The 20,534-nt window shown below is 37.4% G+C and overlaps 2 protein-coding genes across 5 annotated transcripts in view; both read right to left on the bottom strand.

Annotated features, from left to right (window-relative positions):
- The window catches only part of LOC118544230 (complement receptor type 1-like), a 129,793-nt gene that overhangs the window by 23,899 nt on the left and 85,360 nt on the right, over positions 1 to 20,534 (bottom strand). The window lies entirely within an intron of this gene.
- The window catches only part of LOC118519159 (membrane cofactor protein-like), a 31,761-nt gene continuing 12,501 nt past the window's right edge, over positions 1,275 to 20,534 (bottom strand). The window contains exons 5-9 of one of the 4 annotated variants that reach the window (XM_078078206.1): positions 14,013 to 14,195; positions 7,498 to 7,548; positions 6,958 to 6,993; positions 6,134 to 6,194; positions 1,275 to 2,051 (exon numbers count right to left, since the gene is read on the bottom strand). In XM_078078206.1, coding sequence (XP_077934332.1) covers positions 1,889 to 2,051; positions 6,134 to 6,194; positions 6,958 to 6,993; positions 7,498 to 7,548; positions 14,013 to 14,195 — 494 coding nt within the window. In that variant the 3' untranslated portion in view covers positions 1,275 to 1,888. Of the gene's footprint in view, positions 2,052 to 4,116; positions 4,582 to 6,133; positions 6,195 to 6,957; positions 6,994 to 7,497; positions 7,549 to 14,012; positions 14,196 to 20,534 lie in introns of those variants that run through there. The other 3 variants (XM_078078204.1, XM_078078205.1, XM_078078207.1) reach the window with 3 other exon arrangements.

The following is a 20,534-nucleotide window of genomic DNA, read 5'->3' on the forward strand; positions in this document are numbered from 1 at the left end:
CAATTTGGGATGGTCCGTGCCTAGTGCCCTGCTTCCAGAGCTACCCCCTAGGAATACAGCAGTTACTGCATACACTTGACAGTTTCATAAGGAAGTTTCTAAGGCAACAACACTCCGTTTCAGGGAGGAAGGTGAGGGACATTAAGCAGGGCAAAGAATCTAACAGAAATCTTTACTTTTTTAAACACAGCAAGTAAAGGTAAAGATTAGCCCACACTCTTTCAAAACAAACTCATAGGAAATCTTTAAAAAGTCCAATTATCTTGAACAGGAGAAACATTTTTCCAAGCTTTATGGTGTTTCTTCAAATTTCAAGAATGTGAGCACATCCATAAAGCCAGCCCCTCTGGTTACTCAGAGTGTAGCCCAGGGGAGCAGCAACGTCGCTGGGCGCTCATGATAGACTGAAACACCAGGCACTGCAGCAGACTTAATGACTCAGATCTGCATTTTAACAAGACCCCAGGTGATTAGTGTGCACATGAACATTAGCGAAGCATTGCTCTAGATTCTAAAGGAGACAGGTATACCACCAACCCGCATCAGAGAGACTTCAGCTTTGCAACATAGAACCTAAAGAGTTAGATAAGATAGTTCCATGTCTTGACGTGAAATAATCTAGAGAATCTAAAATTGATTAAAGCCATTCTATAATACTGAATTTCTAACTGAGTATGTTCCTGTCAGGAAAGGGGTAATATATATCCTAAAAGATTTCTATATACTTCGTAAATTAGCTCATAGGCATTTATGAATTTCCCCTCCCACACTATTTTTTTTAACTCTTTTCCCTCCAAATTATGCTATTATATATAGAATTAATTACATTGCACTGGTTAAAGATATATTTTCTGAAAATATTTAAAAATTTTATTATTGCAATTTTCTGTTTACAAAGAAAATTTGGATGGTAAGTGGTAACGTATGGCCTTTAAAAAAAATGGAAAGATAATCGACATAGACCATTGTTTTAGCTTTAGATGGACACATAATTTGAGAAACGTACATATTGCAAAATGATCACAATAAGTTTAGTTAACATCCATCACCACACAGTTACACATATATTGTGTGTGTGTGACAAACACTTTACAGATGGATTCCCTTAGCAACTTTCAAATGTGTCATACAGTATTATTAACTATAGTCACCATTCTGTAAATTAAATCCTCAGCGATCCAGTACATCCTACAAACTGGAAGTTTGTACCTTTTGGCCACCTTCCCTCAATGCAACTAACACCCATTTCCCCCACCCTCCCCCACCCCGCCCCATCTCCAGCATCCACTAAACTTTTCTCTGTATCTATGAGTTCATTTTTTTAAGGTTCCACATATAAGTGACATCATAAAGTATTTGTCTTTCTCTGATTTATTTCACTTGGCATAATGCTTGAAGGTCCATCCATGTTGTCACAAATGGCAGGATTTCTTTTTTTATGACTGGATAATATATCATCAGATGATGGAATCTATATAATGGGTTATACAACTATATATAATATTCCATTATATATTTATATGTACAATATTCCATAATATATATATATATATATAGTATATACACAGACACCATATTTTCATTTTATGGTATATATATATATATGTACCATATTTTCTTTATCCATTTATTCATTGATGGACATTTAGGTTGTTTTCGTATCTTATTGTAAATAATGTTGCAAAGAACACTGGTGTGCAGACATATTTTCAAAACAGTGATATCCTCTCCTTAAGATAAATACCCATAAATGGAATTGACGGGTAAGTTAACTCTATTTTTAATTTTTTCAGGAACCTCCATACTATTTTCCATATGGTATACTAATTTACATTCCCACCAATAGTGCACAAGGGTTCCCCTTTCTCATGATCCTCGCCAACTACTGTCATATTTTTTTGACAATAGCCATTCTAACAGTTGTGAGATGATATCTCTTGGTGGTTTGGATTTGCATTTCCCAGATGTTTAGTGATGTTGAGCATCTTTTCATACACCTGTTGGCAATTTCCATGTCTTCTTTGGAAGAATGTGTATTCATATTGTTTGCCCTTTTTAAAGAAAAATTGAGGTATAATTTACATATAATATATTAATTTTAGGTATACAACAGAATGTGAGATTTGTAAATTTGCAAAATTATTGCCATGAATAAATCTAGTTAACATCCATCACCATACAGTTAAAATATTTTTTTCTTGTTATGAAAACTTTTAAGATCTACTCTTAGCAACTTTCAAATATGCAATACAGTATTATTAACCATATTACCATGCTGTGCGTTACATTCTGTGACTTATTTGTAACTGGAAGTTTGTACCTTTTTGACCTCCTTCACCCATCTCACCCACCCCTGCCACCTGCCTTGGCAACCACTAATCTGTTCCCTGTATCTAGTTGTTGGTGTATTTTTTTTTTTTTAAGAGACCACATGTAAGTGAGATCATATGCTATTTGTGTGCTCCGTCTCACTGCACTTAGCAAAATGCCCTCTACGTCCATCCATGTTGTCACAAATAGCAAGATTTCCTCCTTTTTTTTACAGCTGAATAATATCCCATTGCATATGTACCACTGTTTCATTATCCACTCATCTATTGATGAACAGGTAAATCACTAATTCCATTTCACTATGACCTTTTTCCGAGGCTTTATCTTGTTCTTTCACTTGGAACATATTCCTTTGTTTCTTCATTTTCCTTGACCTTGTTGGTTTCTAGGCATTCGATAAAACAGCTCTCCCAGTCCTAAAGCAGCATGCTGGTGTATGTAGATAGAACTTACCATTCAACCCGGCCCTAGCTCTTGGTTGTCTCTCAAACCTTTGGGACTGTCCTAGCAGCCTACTTTGTTGTCAGTGGCTCTCAGGAGTTGAGGGTGTGTCAAGAATTCTCAGTGTCCTGGAGAGGAAGATCCCAGTCAGCACACAGCCCCTCAGGTGCCGGCTTACAAAGCATGCAAATATACCTCTTTCGGGGGAACGCTGGGCAACGGACGTTTCTGTGTGCTCCCTCTGCACTGGGCCCTGTGGTGACAGTCAGTTAAGAACTGTTCCTTTGCTACCGTCCCGCTGACCTCCAGGGCCGGTTATCAGGGGATGTGTCCTGTGGGTAGTAGCCACAAAAGCTGGGGTGTCAGCCGTGTACATAAGGTCCTTTCCCAGAGACACGGACAACCTGGGGCAGCGTAGAAGGAGAGTTCGAAGATGGTGCCTGTCAGTCTCTCAGTCTCTGGAGAGGATTTGTCCTGGGCTCCCCCACGTGTGTTTCATTAGAAGCCTGTTGCTTAGGCCACAGCTCTGCAGATAAGCTAAAAGGCCTGTCGCAGAAAGACTGGCATGATTTCAGCCGGCCACCTCTGTGCTACGTCCTGGACTGGGCAGCAGTTGACAGCTGTTTCTCCATTTGTTACAGCCCTGTGTGACCCGCAGATGTAAGGCCCGCGGGCCACCAGACAGGTGCACGAGCTCCTAGCAATGTGGAGTCCAGCAGGGGAACAGCGGAAGATAGCGCGGGCTCTCCGAGGTCTCTGGAAAGGACCACAGCCAGCCGTGTGTTTCGATAGAAGCCTGTCCCTCAGGCCTCAGCGACGCAGATACGCTAATAGGCCTCCTTTCCAGAAAGACTGGGGGCGCATTTCAGACTGCTGCCTGTGCGCTGTGTCCTGGGGCATGGCCAGTTAACAGCTCCTTCTCTGTTATGGTCCCTGTGCCAGGCGATCAAGGGGTGTTCCCTGGGTGGCAGCTATAAACACCAGAGCCCCGGATTTGTGCACAAGCTCCCTTCTGAAAGATACCAGCAGCTGAGAGCCAGGCAGAGGGACTGGAGGGAGATGGGGCCCTCCAGCCTCCATGAGCTTTGAAGAATATTTCAGTTGGGTCCTAGGTGTGTGTGACATTAGATACCTGCCCTTCAGCCCAAAGCTTTTAACACAAGCAAATAGGTCTCTTTCATGGAAAGACCAGGCGTTTCAGTCAGCTGCCTCTCCTCTGTACCTGGGGGGTTAGCCAAAGTAAATCCACACGGGCACTTTAAGAACTGTTTCTCGATTCGTTATAGCCTTGTAGACATAAGCCCCATTGGCTTTCAAGCTAGATGTTTTGTGGACCTATCTCTCAGGTGCAGGTCTTAAAAGATGGGGTGCCAGATGTGGGGTTCAAACATTTTGCTTTCCAGGAAGCAGCTCAGAGTTGTGAGTTCCCGCCTGACTGTGGGTTAGCACATTTGGGGAGGATTTTATGGTGACATACTATCTCGGTCTCTCCTACCCATTTTGATGTGCATTTTTGTTTTGTTTTGTTTTTTAAAGTAGGCTCCATGCTCCATGTGGGGCTTGAATTCACAACCCCAAGATCAAGAGTCAGATGCTCCACCAACTGAGCCAGCCAGGTGCCCCTTGATGTGGGTTTTTTATCCACCCAATGTGTAGGAGTCCATCAAGTTAGTTTTCAGATTTCTTTCAGAGGGAACTGTTTTATATGCAGCTGTAGGTTCCGTGTGTATGAGAGGAGGTGAGTTCAGGATCCTCTTATGTTGCCATGTTAAACGAGAGGCTCAGGTTACAAGACCCACTAATTGGTAGCTAGAGAGAGTTTGAGTAATACTTGTTAAGGACCCAGTAAGTATTTTGATGCAGAGAACTTAAACAAAAAAGGAAAGTAAGGAGCAGAAAGCTATTTTGTTTTCCTTTCCTGAGAATTTATTTCTATACAAAACTTTTGGACTTGTAAAATTATTCTACTGACAATATTCCCTACCCACGCTATTGTGTATATGTGACTTAAAAAATGTACTACTGATTGAGAAATCCAATATGCATATCATGTGTTCTACAAATATAAGATTGAAGATTCAAACAAAGGCATTGTGGTTTAAAAAAGATAACCAATAATAGAAAAAGTTTGAGTTCTTTATGTGTAACGAATGTACTTTTTTTACATAGCCTAAACCAGAGGATTAATATAAAGGCAAAATATATCATAAACCATGAATACCAAGAGCCCTAAAATTATTAGTTTTTTTAAAATTTTATTTATTTGTCAGAGAGAGTGAGAGAACACAAGCAGGGTGAGTGGCAGGCAGAGGGAGAAGGAGAAGCAGGCTCCCCGCCAAGCAGAGAGCCTGATGTGGGACTCGATCCCAGAAGCCTGGGATCATGACCTGAGCCGAAGGCAGACACTTTACCGACTGAGCCACCCAGGTGTCCCTAAAATTATTAGGTTTGATGTTAAAGCTATTTTCAAAGCTACAGGGAAAGAAAATGACTAAAAATCACTAAAAAATCAGAAGTTTCAAAGCACCCAATCTTGGTCTATGCTCTAGGATTTGTTCTAAGTCTTTTACTAAATTGAAAGATATTTCATTAAAATTTAAGTTTGATGTTTAAAAACCTATTTTCCCTAGATACTTGTACACATGTTTTCTATTATAAGCCTCCTCTTTTTTCAGTTTTATAGAAAAAACAAAGATAAAGTTAATGAGGTGCCTTGTAAATCTTAACCCTCAGTCATGTTTAGTTTAATCCCATCAGTTTTACTGCAACCTAGTAAATTAAGAGAACATAAGAGGGAAATCAAATAGTGCTGTTTTTCCTTCCCCAGGTCAGCAAGTATAAGTAACAACTCTACATAAAAACAAATCAAATTGGGTATGTGAATGAGAACCTTGGGTATGTGAATGAGAACCTATGTAGCTTCTTAAAATTACCTAATTACACAGACAAACGGAAACTTTCATCATACAAATTCCGAGGAATACAACTGTCCAAGCCGCCACAGTGAGCCATTCTAAATTTCATCTTGGCCACCAGTCCAGTGTAGGACACAGGGTAAAGCTGGGTGGGGAAGGCCCCATAATGGTCCGTGACTTGCTACAGAACCTAACTCTCAAATCCCACAGAAACGTTTCTTGCAGTCCTAATAGCCACGGCCACTCTGCACAGAGTCCTCTGACTTCAGGGGCAGTAAGAGCAGCCTGAGGTCGTTTCAGTAAACACATGCAACCAGGATGGTGCGCTCATGCAGGCACAGTTTCGAAAAAAAGACAGTATGCGGGACAAACAGAATAGCTGCACAAAATAACATCAAGAGTGAGAAGGACCATGAGTTAGTTAGAAAGAACATGCTTTTATTTACCCTTTCTTCTCCCTTTGAAAACATCTATACAGGCAGGTGCAAAGTACCGCAAGGCCAACAACTGCAAGAGACCAGGAAACAAAGGACATAAAACTCTGAGAGCTGCTTGTCAAGATTCAAAATTTAGCAGCAGAAATAAGTAAGTGTTGGTTGCATTTCAGTAGTTAGAAGATGTTATTTTATTTAAGCACATATCTATTTATATTCCATCTGGACTCTTTTACTATCTAAAGCCCATTCCCTGGAGTCACTTGAATAGTCCACAGGAAGCCAGAGAAGAATCCTTGCTTAGTTTAGAAAATTACCCAAAGCATCTTTGGGATGCAAACTCATGACCAGTCATCCTGAAAACACATTGTAGTATTTAGGGTATGTTAATAAGCGGACATGTACAGTATAAAAGAATATACATTCACCAGCAAAATGTAGTGTATCATATACAAGGTCAGGCTATTCTAGACTGGTGGACTTCATTTCAAGCTATATAAACTATAGAAACTGAAAAGTTCATTTAAAAAATAGTGCACTTCTAGGGGCGCCTGGGTGGCTCAGTCAGTTAAGCGTTTGCCTTCGGCTCAGGTCATGATCCCCGGGGTCCTGGGATCGAGTCCTGCATCGGGCACCCTGCTCAGCAGGGAGCCTGCTTCTCCCTCTGCCTGCTCTGCCTGCCCCTTCCCCTGTTTGTGTGCATGCGCTCTCTCTCTGACAAATAAATAAATAAATAAATAAATAAATAAATAAATAAATAAAATCTTAAAAAAAAAATAATGCACTTCTTTGCAGTCATATTTTGATTAAGTGGCATCAACATTCAGGCTACTTACGAATAGTAAGAACAATCACAGCAAGGATTCCTGCGTCTGAGAAAAAATGAAAAGAGTCTGAAGACTGAGCATACAAGGGTCCCAGAGGGTAGTTGCATTTAATTCTGATCAGATCATCTATACGCTACTGCAAAGAAGTTGCTCCTCGGTCTAGTTTTAGCGTGAGCGCTAGTGTGTCCAGCTCATTCTGATCATAGAACCCTTCTAATCAGATTCCAGGTTTAGGATCCATCTTGTGAAACTCTTCACTGGAACCTGACTTTTCATTGTTTTGTGCTGTCAGTACCGCACCAGGTTATTTAGTAAAGCTTACCAGGACTATCAGAATTCCCTAGATTAGAGGAAATTACCTACACGTCTCCATACACAGTACCACTTACGTTTATCGTGTTATCTGGACTACTAAAATTTAAACTAGAAATGTCAAATTTTATGAAACTTTGTTCCTTCCCTAACTACAAATGATTGGAACATGATAGATATGTCCATGTAGAACTCCAAGGCCTCATAATGCAGAGTAATTAGTAGCCAAAATAATACCTAATTCCTCAAAGTCTTCAAATGTTAGTGGGTCGTTGGGCTCGGGATAGCCTAGGGAAAAAAATGGAAATAAGTTAAAAAAGAAAGACAGACTAAAGCTTAAAGATCCATAAATTCACTGGTTTTATTTTTTGCCTTTGTATAAAACTACTTATAACTTCATTTTCCTTAATATTTGTCCATAAAAGTGGTATCATAAATTATAAGTTTATATTTGATGTCACCAACAATCTTCTTCCTGCCCACTGATATTTCCTGTGACAATATTCTGTGGTATAGGAAGCAAATTTATCACTACTATATCCTCAAAATTAGCCTGAATTCAACATGATTCTACACATTGTAGAATTTAGGGTTTGTTACTAAGGAAATTAGTAAAATGACTAAAATCAGAAGTAGAGGAGGACTTCAAAACAATTTAGAAGTTGATCTGGAACAGAAAGACTCTTCAACGTAACAAAAGCCACTTAAGAAAAACGCATGGCCAACATCATATTTAATGGCAAAAGACTAAAGTTTTTCCCTTAAGATCAGGAACAGGACAGGGTGCCTGTGTTTGCCACTTCTTTTCAACATAATATTGCAAGTTCATATCAGAACAATTAGTTAAAAAAGAAATAAAAAGCATTTAAATTGGGAAGAAATAAAATGATCTCTGTTCATAGGTGACATGATCTTTTACATAGAAAACTCTAAAGATTACACACACACGCACACACACACACCACAGGCCTGGTAGAACTAATAAATGAATTCAGTAAAGTTGCAGGATACAAAATCGACATGTGAAAATCAATTGCATTTCTACACACTAACAATAAGCAATCTTTTTTAAAAAAGGAAATTAAGAAAACAATTCCATTTATAGTTGAATCAAAAAGAGTAAAAGACTTTGGAATAAACATGACAAAGGAGGTAAAAGATTTGTACACTGAAAACTATAAAATATTGCAGAAAGAAATTTAAAAAGACAGAAATAAAGGGAAAGCAATCCCTGTGTTTGTGAATTGGAGGACCTACTAATGTTAAGATGTAAATATGATACAGTCTACAGATGAAGTGCAACCCCTATCGAAATCCTAATGATGCTCTTTGCAGAAAAAGAAAAATCCATCTGAAAATTCATACAGAATCTCAAGGGACTAGGCAATCATGAAAAGAGAAAGCGAAGTTGAAAGGACTCATACTTCCTGATTTCAAAACTTACTATAAAGCTACAATAACCAAACCAGAATGGTGCTGGCATAAAGACAGACCTACAGACCAATGGAATAGAAGCCATAAAATAAACCTTTCGGTATATAGTTAAGTAATTCTCCACAAGGGTGCTGACAACATTCAACAGGGAAAGAGCAGTCTTTTTCACAAATGGTTTTGAAAACTGGATAACCACATACACAAAAGGATGAATTTTTACCCTTGCCATTCACTAAATACAAAAATTAATTCAAAATGGATCAAAGACCCTAAAGATCTAAAACTATAAAACCCTTAGAAGAAAATAAGACTACATGCTTCATGATGTTGGATCTGGCAATGATTTATTGAATGTGACACCAAAAGCGTAGCCAACAAAAGAAAAACATAACTTAGACTACATCAAACCTAAAAACTTTTGTGCATCAAAGAACACTAACAATAGAGTGAAAAAGCAACCAACAGAATGGGAGAAAGTATCTGAAACTCATATAATAAGGGATTAACATCCAAAATATAAAATGAACTCCTAAAACTCAAAAACAAAAACAAAAGAACCACAACCCATCAAAAATGGACAAAGGACTTGAATAGACATTTCTCCAAAAAAGATATACAGGTGGTCAATAAGCACAGGAAAAGTTGTGCAACACATTACTAACTGTTAGGGAAATGCAAATAAAAACCACAATGAGATTCTACCTCGTATATTACCTAACATACATTATGATGGTTATTATCAAAAAGCAGAAAATAATATGCGTTGGCAGAGGTGAAGAAATTGGAACTCTTGTGCATTGCTGGTGGGAATGTAAAATGTACATCCACTGTGGAAGACAGTATGGTTGTTCCTCAAAAATGTAAACATCGAATTATCATATAACCAGCAATTCTACTCCTAGGTATACAGCACCCCAAAACTGCTAACAGGGACTCAAAATTGAAAATTTTCAATTTTCAAGTTTACCACTGAGAACAGGATTCAAACACTTGAAAGCCAATATTCAGAGAAATATTACTCAGAGTAGCCAAAATATGGAAACAACCCAAATGTCTATCAACAGATGAATGAATAAACAAAATATAAAAGGCAATGTAATATTATTCAGCCATAAAAAGGAATAAAGTTCTGATACATGCTACAGGTGGATGAACCTTGAAAACATTATGCTAAGTGAAATGAGGCAGAAATAATTCCATTTCTATGAAGTACCTAGACTAGTCAAATGCATAAAGACAGAAAACAGAATGTTTTCTGGGGTGGGGGGGGAGGAATTGAGAGTTATTGTTTAATGAGTATAATGTTTCAATTTGAGACTATGAAAAAGTTGATAGTAGTGATGGTTACAAACAATGTGGATACAATAATGCCAAGTGAAGTGTACACTTAAAATGGTTAAAATAGTAATAAAATATAATAAAAGTTTACCTAGAAAAATTAACAGAACAGTCTGAACATTTCTGAAAAGGAAGTAGTCTGCCAGATATTAAAACAGATCATAGTATTAGAGTGGGAAAAAATGATTCAGTACTGTCAGGAGAATGGTCAGAGTTCAAGGAAACAAAGATGACTGGAACACATATGAATTTAATGACAAAACAATTGGCACTTGAAAACAGTTGGAGAAAGAACAACTTAGTCAACAAATGTTGCACTTTGCCACTGGGTAGGTGTGGGTGAAGGGGAAAGAAACTCGATCTCACTCCATACACCATAATGATTTGCAGATGCATTAATGATTTAAATACAAAGACTGCAATCAGAACTCATGATTAAAATGTTTATAAAGTTGTAGCATGAGGAAGACCTAAAGCTTTTATAAGAAAGACACAACACACATAGCCATTAGGGAAAAGATCGTTACATCTATTAATCCATCTACCTATTGATGTAAAATTTCTACACATGTAGAAGACCACTAACAGAATAGTGAAATAAATAAATATGGTACATATTGCAAAGTCATAATTGAAAAGAATGGCAGTAAATCTAAATATAACCCCAATATAAAACATTAAATGGAAAAAGTGCAAGTTTCAAAAAAATATATACAATATGATGTCAATTTTGTTTAACATAAAAGAAAAAATATCCAACTATATGTATAACTACACATCTAAGGGTGCTGATGTACAGAAATGAAATACCCTAAACTATTAACAGTGATTAATTCAGGTAGTAGACTAGAGAAAAAGAAGGATAATTCTTTTACTCATAGACTTTCACAATGTTTGAAAATTTACAAAAATATATTCATATACCACTCATGCAACAAAAAGTTATAAAAAGCAATCTAGGGGCACCTGGATGGCTCAGTCAGTTAAGTGTCTGCCTTTGGCTGAGGTCATGATCCCGGGGTCCTGGGATAGAGTCAGGCTCCCTGCTAAGCTCCCTGCTTCTCCCTCTCCCTCTGCCCCACCCCCTCCTCGTGCACTCTCTCCCCCCCTCAAATAAATAGATAAAATCTTAAAAAAAAGCAATCTATAATTAATAGCATACAATAAAAAACCTTAAAAGAAAACAGACTAGTGAAAATAAGGCCAAAAAACCCCTGAAAAAATGTTCACTTCATATTAAAAGGGCTTTAACTTATAATGAGCTCTCACAAATCAACAAGAAAAATATTTTAGAAAACTAATTTTAAAAAATGAGCAAAGGGTATGGATAAATCAATGTAGATCAAAAAAAAAGTTCAGCTTCATTGATAATTAAAGAAATGCAAATTAGAATAAGACATAACTTTGTACTCATCACCTTATAAAGTTGTTAACAATATAAGCAAGAGAAAGAATTACTGTGCCTGGATACTTTAAAACTGGAGGTTTGGTTGGATGAGTAGGCTTGAAACCTGGAAAAAATAAATTTGATTCAATTCACCAGCCTTATCAATATAAAATTATGGATTTAATGTTGATTTTTTATTTTTTAAAAAGATTCATTATTTCTTAAGATGAAAAATACACATGCTTTCCAAACTTTGCAATTCTACTTCTGGGAATTTAACCTAATATGTATTTGCACAAGTATATAAGCATGTATATATAAGAATGTTCACTACAACTTTGTATTTTATATGGAAATCCTAGAAGTTAACTGATAGTAAATCATAAAAATAATGTGTTCAGAGTAAACATACATATCTTAAAAAAAATATATCATCATCCAAGTAGTATCACACTACATAAAAAGTTATAACTTTTTCTTTTCTGCCTAGTATTTCTTGGGCCCTTTAAAAAATATTTGCACATTTAGATCTGCCTTAACACCATTATATGTTGCTGATCCTTTTGATATAGTCTTTCTCTAACCGATGATAAAAAATGATTGACAATCCCATGGAGAGTTTTGATTTTTATTTTTAAAAAAAGACCACTGTAGTTTCTTCTCTTCATAAGCTTCTTCTCACAATTCTTTCAAAAACTAAACTCTAAGGCCGCCTGGGTGGCTCAGTCAGTTAAGCGTCTGCCTTTGGCTCAGGACATGATCTCAGGGTCCTGGGATCTTGCCCACATCAGGCTCCTTGCTCAGCGGGGAGCCTGCTTCTCCCTTTCTCTCTGCCCTCACCCTGCTTGTGATTTCTCTCTCTCTCTCAAATAAGTAAATAAAATCTTAAAAAAAAAACAAAACTAAACTCTATCAGTGTTTCATAAATCCTTTATGAAATGTTTATGGTTCAAGTCCTTCAAAAGAGCATATCAACAAACATAGTACAGCACAGGCATATAGCCACCAGGACCATGTGAGTAAACATGGATGAGTCAAGGAGTATAAATTTCATATGCAATCTTAATATATCAGTCCACCAAAAAACCATTTCTTTCCCTCCAAACCTCACAGCACTCAACTAAAGTACACAAGGAGGCTATCAGATACTAGGTTTACAGGAATTATAAAAAGAAGTGTTCTCATTACCATGTTAATATGCTTAATTTCCCCAAATCCTTTAAAATAATATGGCCATAGGAAATATACAAACAAATTAAAAGCCAGTATTCATGATCTGTTTGAGTTCAACACCTTCGTGAAACAGTAAAGTCCACAGAAATAAGGTTACTTGAGTAAGCAGAGCCCAACTAGGACCCTGATGAGGTCAGCGCAGGCTAATGCTCCTCCCATACTCCTGTTGTCTCTTCCTTTCTGAGGCAAAGAGAGACCAGAGATAGCAGCACTGAAATCAGGAGGATATTGCCTTCCGTTATAGCAAAATCAGCTTTCAAGTCTTAAGTAGAGTAGCTGACAAACAGTCCCTGCAAGAAATCCTCCATTTCATTTCAATGAATAAGGATTTTTCCTGTCTTTTGGTTGCTATGAAATTTAGGTACAATTGCCAAATAAAAATAAATGCCCAATATATGAAGCGGGAAGGGGTGGGGGTGAGGGAAGACATTCAGGTCTTTTACTGGAGATAGCAGAAATTTCCCAGTTTAAATTGTGCTACATAAAAACAAAAACAAAAAACACTAAGCTGGTTGCAGTCCTGCAATTGAGACATAGTCCTGGACCAGGAAGATACCCTAAAGGAGCCAACAGATCACCTTTAAAAGGAATAAACAGCAAAGTCAATGACATGTTAAAAAATAGAAGCCACAGACCTTCCTCTTTACTGATAATAATTTGAATGATGCAATAAGTCATATGAGCTACCTTTAGGAGCTTCCTATATGCCAGGCACTGTGCTGAGTGCTAAATGCATCCCACTTACACTTTGCGTAACTTGCCCAATTTACATACGTGTTTATATCTGCGGACTATGCCAAATAATTTTAGAATAACTATACATAACAACTAAAATGGCTATAAACATGTCCTTCATTCTTTCATTACTAAAAATGATGAATGAGTGTAAAACAACTGTAAAGGATTTTTGTTAAATATAAGCAGGAAAGTACTAATCTGAATGACTCAAAATTGGAGGTTTTACATTGGGAGAAACCGATACTGAAAAACCAAATAATGTAGGATCAACTACTTGGGAATTACTGCTTTCTTTTATATGATTTATGCCTTTCATTCTTGACTTATTCATGTAAAAATTCTCATGCTTCAATCTATTCTAAAAGTGGTCGCTATGCATTCTTACAAATACTACAAAAGAGAAATTTATACACCTGTGTGATATACATGCCCTGTTAAGACCCTATGAAAACTTACAAAATCACAACACAGATATTATCTCATGCCTCCAACATGGAAATAAATACAAGACAGAGTTAAGTAGTAAAATTTCCTCTTTTCAATGATTCAGTATCATTGATATTGAATGATATGGAAGAAGAAATAAAAGCTAACACAAAAAGATGGAAAAAGACATTTGTACCTCTGATACATTTTGGCATCGCAGGCTCCCAAGTACTTCTCCCACCACAGAACACTGGGTTGCTGCCATTAAGATAGAAGCCTGGGACGCATTCAAATAGAACCACTGCTTGGTAGGAATATTTGTCTCTGATTCCTGATACCAGTCTTCCATGTTCAATTACAGGATAATCACATTTGACCACTAAGAAGTGGAGAAAGTCCAGAATTAATGGAAAGCTGCTCCAACATAGGAGCAGAAAAAATATACAAGCTAATAATTCCCAGTGGGAAGAAACATACAAGGAATGAAAGGCAAGGCATTAAATAAAAGAAAGAAAAAAAAAAAAGACACCCAAGAAACCTGCATACGTATGTACATTTTAACTCCAGGGAAACAGATTTAGAGAAATCGAATAACTTTTTTCCATCTAGAAAAGACTAGCATTATAATTTATTGGCTTTCCTACATTTTTTCCCGTTACTGACAAGGTTTGAGAAAGGCCTGACTGCCACATACAAATCTGGGGTAAGTTCAAGAGCAAGTTTTGATCCTCCTTTGCTCTAGGGACTTTTGGAAGGTCATGTTGACACTGATTGCATACCCTGCTTTTCTAGAAAGGTGGGAAACACCCTCCTGAGCAGGCAATACTTGAGCTCAAATTTGCAAGTTGAAAAGCAGGTAGCCATGCAAAGATAGGCAAAAAGGAAGCGCTCAGGTAGCAACAACATACACAAACTGGGATGTTCAAGAAATGCAAAGGCCAATGGAGTTAGGGCAGTGTTTTCCAAACATCTTGGCCTGCAACCCAGAGCTCAAACAACACATTTTACCCTGTAAACCAGTATATGAGCACACAGGCCTGAAACACAAGTTAGCCTCATACCAGCGGGCTCTGCTATTTCCCATTCCACTCTACCTCTTAAGAGGTAAACTACTGCTCATGACCTGATAGATTGATTTCAGAATCGATTAATGGGCTTGGGACAATTTGGAAACAAAGACAAAAACCACAGGGCTGGGCAGTGAGTACAACAGAACATCTTAGGACATTAAATCTGAGCAAGAGATAAGGGCCAGAGAGTGGACAGCCTTTTCAACCAGAGGACTGTTCTTCCCCTGCTCCCAGGGATTCTGACTCTCCCGCAGCCTGAGGAACTTCCGTAGCAATTCCTATAGTGCAGGTCGGCTCGTGATTCTCTTGGCCTGGGTTTATCTCCAAATGTTTCATTTCCTCATCTTCAGTTTTGAAAGAGTGCTCCTTGACGGAGAATTCTAGATTAAGTGTTTCCAGCACACTAGCAGATGCTGTCTTCCAGTCTCCACCGTTGCTCAGGACAAGTCAGCTGTCACTCACACTGGGGCGGGGTGGGGGTGGGGGGACAGTTCGACATGCGTTTATTCTCCCCTCTCCCCGACTGCTTTTCCTCGCACACCTTTTGTTTTCAGTAGTTTCACCCTGATGCGTTTAGTTTAGTGGGGGTTCCTTGGTAAATGAAAACAGTGTATTTATCCTGCTGGGGTCACAGACTTTCTTGGTTCTGTGACGTTACTGTTTTGGGACAAATGTGGTTAATATTTGGCCAATATTTATTCAAATCGTTGTCTATCCTGTTCTTTCTCCTCTCTTTCTGAAGCTCCAACAGCATGTATGCTTGACTTGTTGCTACTCTTCCACAGGTCTGTAAGTCTCTCTCTCTCTAATATTTCTTTTCAAATCACATTCTCCTGACTTGAGGTTCCCTGACTTTCGCACTGTTGTGCTAAGCTGCTGTGACCAGCAATGGCTTCTTTATGTTGGCGAGACACAGCTCACATACAGTAAACGTCCCCCTTTCCAGTATCCAGCTGTATTAGGTCTGACGAATGCAAATAATCATGAAATTACCACAATAAAGACACAGACAAGTTCCATTACCCCCCAGCATGTCCTCAAGCCACTCTGGAATCAACCCTACCCACCCCCACAACCACCTTCACCAACCAGCCCAACACCGATCTGTTTTCTATCTCCATACAGCTGCTTTTCCAGAATGTCATAATGGGATCACTGCCTCTGAGTATGGCTTATTTCACTTAGCATAATGCCTTTGAGATTCATTCCTGTTGCTGCATGGATTAGAGCTCACTCCTTTTTATCGATGAGTAGTATTCCACTGTATGGATGTACCAGTGTTTTTTTTTAATCCACTTCACCAGTTGAAGGACAAGTGGGTTGATTCCAGTCTGGGGTGATTATAACTAAGGCAGCTGAATATTCTCATACAGGTTTCTATGCAAGCATGTTTTCATTTTACTTGGATTGATGAGCTGTATGGTAAATATATGTTTAACTTCATAATAAATGTAAAAATAGGTTCCAAAATGGTCATACCACTTTTATTCTTACCAGCAATATATGAAAGTTCCAATTGCTTTATATCGTTGCTGGTACTTGGTATTAGTCATTTGTTTTTAATTTCAGTCATTCTAATAGGTGTTTAGTGGTATCTCTTTGTGGTTTTAAATTGCATTTCTGCAATTACTAATTATATTGAGAAACTTTTCATGTACTTTTTTGCCATCCATATATCATGTTTATTGAAATAGGTCTACTCAAATATTTTGTTCATTTTATTTATTTATTTATTTTTTTTTTTTTAAAGATTTTTTTTATTTATTTATTTGAGAGAGAGAGAGAGAGAGAGAAACAGCATGAGAGGGGAGAGGGTCAGAGGGAGAAGCAGGCTCCCTGCTGAGCCGGGAGCCCGATGTGGGACTCGATCCCAGGACTCCGGGACCATGACCTGAGCCGAAGGCAGTCGCTTAACCAACTGAGCCACCCAGGCGCCCCTTTTGTTCATTTTTTTAAAAATTGTTTTTGTTTTCTAGTTATTAAGCTTTGAGAATTCTTTATGTATCATAGATAAAAGTCCATCATTAGATATGTGCTTTGCAAATATTTTCTCCCAGTCTGTTGCTTACTTTTTCCCATTCTTTTAACAGTTCTTCTGTAGACCAGAAGTTTTGAGTTTGGAACATCCAATTTTTTTTTTCTTTAAAAGATCATGCTTTATGGGTGGTATTTAAGAAATCTTTGCCTAGGTCACAAATATTTTGTTTGTTTTCTTGCAAAAGTCTTACAGTTTTAGGTTTTACATGTAAATCTGTGGGCCATTTTTTCCCCTAAATTTTATTAATTTTTTAAATTTTTTGAAATTTGAGTATAGTTGACACGTTACCTTAGTTTCAGGTTATGCATAACATAGTGATTCACCATCTCTACATGTTATGCTATACTCACCACAAATGTAGCTACCACTTGTCACTATACAATATCATTGACTACATTTCCTATACTGTACATTTTATTTCCATGACTTATTCATTCTGTAACGGTAAGTCTGTATCTCTCACTCCCCTTCACCGATTTTGTTCATCGCCCACCTCTCTTTCCTCTGGCAACCATCAGTTTGCTTTCTTTATAGGTCTGATTCTGCTTTTGTTTGTTTCTTCATTTGTTTTGTTTTTTAGATTCCCATATGAGTGGAATCATATGGAATCTGTCTGTCTCAGTCCGACTTATTTCACTTGGCATAATACCCTCTAGGTCTATCCGTGTTTTTGTAAATGGCAAAATCTCACCCCTTTTTATGGCTGTGTAATATTCCTGTGTGTGTGTGTGTGTGTGTGTGTGTGTGTACATACAACACATCTTCTTTAGACATTCATCTATTGATGGCCACTTAGGTTGCTTCTGTATTTCAACTATTGTAAATAATGCTGCAATAAAGGAGTGCATATATCTTTTCAAATTAGTGTTTTTGTTTTCTTTGGGTATGCCCAGTAGTGGAATTATTGGATCTCTATGATCCATTTTGAATAAATGTTGGCTTCTGGTGCTAACTTCGGTCAAGTTTCCTTTTTGTTTTTGTTTTTTTGGGGGGGGCACATGGACGTCTAATTGTGCTATACCATTTGTTGAACAGATTATTGTTTCTCCACTGAGTTGTTTGTATACCTGTACACCTGAAGGACATCAACTGGATATATTGGCAAGCATCTAATTCTGGATTCAGTATTCTATTCCATTGCTCTATATGGCTATTCTTTCACCTATACCACATTGTCTTAATTATATGCCTTAAGTATACTTTATATAGTCTTAACATCAGGTAGAGTGAATCCACCAATTTTTTTCAAAATTATTTTCACTATTCTAGTTATTTTGTTTTCCCATATAAAGTTTAGAATCAGTTTAATTTATACAAAAAGTTCTGCTGGGATTTTTATTGGGATTGTGCTGAATTTAGATAAATTACAGAGAATTGACTATTATATTGAATCTTCCAAACCATAACTAACGTCTATCCCTTCATTTATTACGGTTTTCTTTAATTTCCTCTATTAGCGTATAGTAGGTTTTAGCCTTAAAATCTTTCATATGTAATGTTAGATTTATACTCAAGTATTTCATGTTTCAGAGCTACTGTAAATACTTCTAAAAATTTTAATTTCTAATGGTTTATTGCTAGTATACAGACTTATAACTGTCTTCTGTATGTTGATCTTGTATTTTGCAACCTTTTTAGAACTTCTGTCTTTGTTCTACGTAGACCATCGGGTCCTAAGTGAACAGTGACTTTATTTCTTACATTCCAATATGTATGCCTAATTCTTTCTCTTTCCTTGTTGTAGTAGCTGGACATCCTGTACAATGCTGGATAGAGTGGTGAGAGTAGATTTCCTTCTCTTACTCCTACCATGGGGGAAATTAGTCTTTTACCATTCAATATAATGTTAGCTCTGAGATTTTTGTTGATGCCTTTTATCAGATGAGATAGTTACTTCCTTTCTATTCCTAGTTTGTTGAGAAATTTTATCCTGAAAAAGATGAATTGTCAAGTGCTTTTTTTTAACATTTATTAAGAGAATCATGGTGTTTTCTTATTTATAGTCTCTTGATATAGTAAATTACACTGATTAATTTTTTAATTTGAACCAATCTTGCATTTATGGGATAAATCTTACTTTGCTATGATGTATTATTATTGTTATATGTGGCAGGATTTGCTCTGTCGCTATTTTGAGAAGTTTTGGTTCTATGTTCATTAAAGATATTGTTTGTAATTTTCTTGCAAAGTTTTTGTCTGGTTTTGGCATCGGGATAATGATGTCCTCATGAAATGAGTTGAGAAGTATTCTTCTTCTTAAATGTTTTGAGGAGTTTGCGTAGAGCTACTATTATTTATTCCTGAACCGTTTGTTAGAATTTTCAAGGGAGGCCATCTGGGCCTGCAGTTCTCATTGTGGGGAGGTTTTTAACTAAAAATTCTATTTCTTTAATAGATATAAGACTATTCAGGGATGCCTGGCTGGCTTAGTGGGTAAAGCATGTGACTCTTGATCTCGGGGTTGTGAGTTCAAGCCCCACATTGGGCATAGAGCTCACTTAAAAAAAAAAAAAAAAGAAGAAGAAGAAGATGACTATTTAGGTTATGTATATCTCTGAAGTGAGCCTTGGTTGGTATTTTGTGTCTTCCAAGGAATTTGTCAATTTCATATATAAGTTGTCATATTTATAGGCACAAAGTTGTTTTCATAATATTCCCCTATTATCCCTTAAATGTCCGTAGGATATTTAGTGTTGTCCTCTTTTTCATTCTTGATATTGATAAAGTATCTTCTCTTTTTCTTTCAGCATGGCTATAACTTTATTTTATTGATTTTTCTCCAAGAACCAGGTGTTGGTTTCATTAATTTTCTCTCTTCAATTTCATTGATTTACTTCGATTGATATTATCTCCTCTGTCTCCTTGTTTTGAGTTTAATCTGCTCTTCTTTTTTGGAAGCATAGATTATCGAGACTTCTGTTTTTCTAACATAACTATTTCAGGTTATAAATTTTCTTCTAAGCAATGTTTTCATGTATCAAATTTTGATATTTTGATATGCCATGTTTTCATTTTTATTCAATTCAAAACAGAAATAAATTCTCTTGTGCATTCTTCTTTGACTCAGGAGTTGGTTAGAAGTGTCTCGCATAGGGGCGCCTGGATGGCTCATCCGTTAGGCATCTGCCTTCGGCTCAGGTCATGATCCCAGGGTCCTGGGATCGAGCTCCGCATCAGGCTCCCTGCTCCGCGGGAAGTCTGCTTCTCCCTCACCCACTCCCCCCTGCTTGTGTTCCCTCTCTCGCTGTGTCTCTCTCTGTCAAATAAATAAATAAAATCTTTAAAAAAAAAAAAAAGAAGTGTCTTGCATAATTATCAAATAGTTGAAGGTTTTCTAGGTTATCTGTTTTATTTCTACATTCATTCCATTGTAATCAGTTATATATTCTGAATAATTTCAATTTTTTGAAATCTGTTAAAAATTATCTTAGAGAATGTTCCATGTGCACTTGAAAAGAGTAAATATTTTGGGGCGCCTGGGTGGCTCAGTTGGTTGGGCGTCTGCCTTCGGCTCAGGTCATGATCCTAGGATCCTGGGATTGAGCCCTGCGCCAGGCTCCCTGCTCAGTAGGAGCCTGCTTCTCCCTCTCCCCGCCCCTCACTCCTGCTT

Source organism: Halichoerus grypus, chromosome 7, assembly GCF_964656455.1.
Source record: "Halichoerus grypus chromosome 7, mHalGry1.hap1.1, whole genome shotgun sequence".
NCBI lineage: Eukaryota > Metazoa > Chordata > Mammalia > Carnivora > Phocidae > Halichoerus > Halichoerus grypus.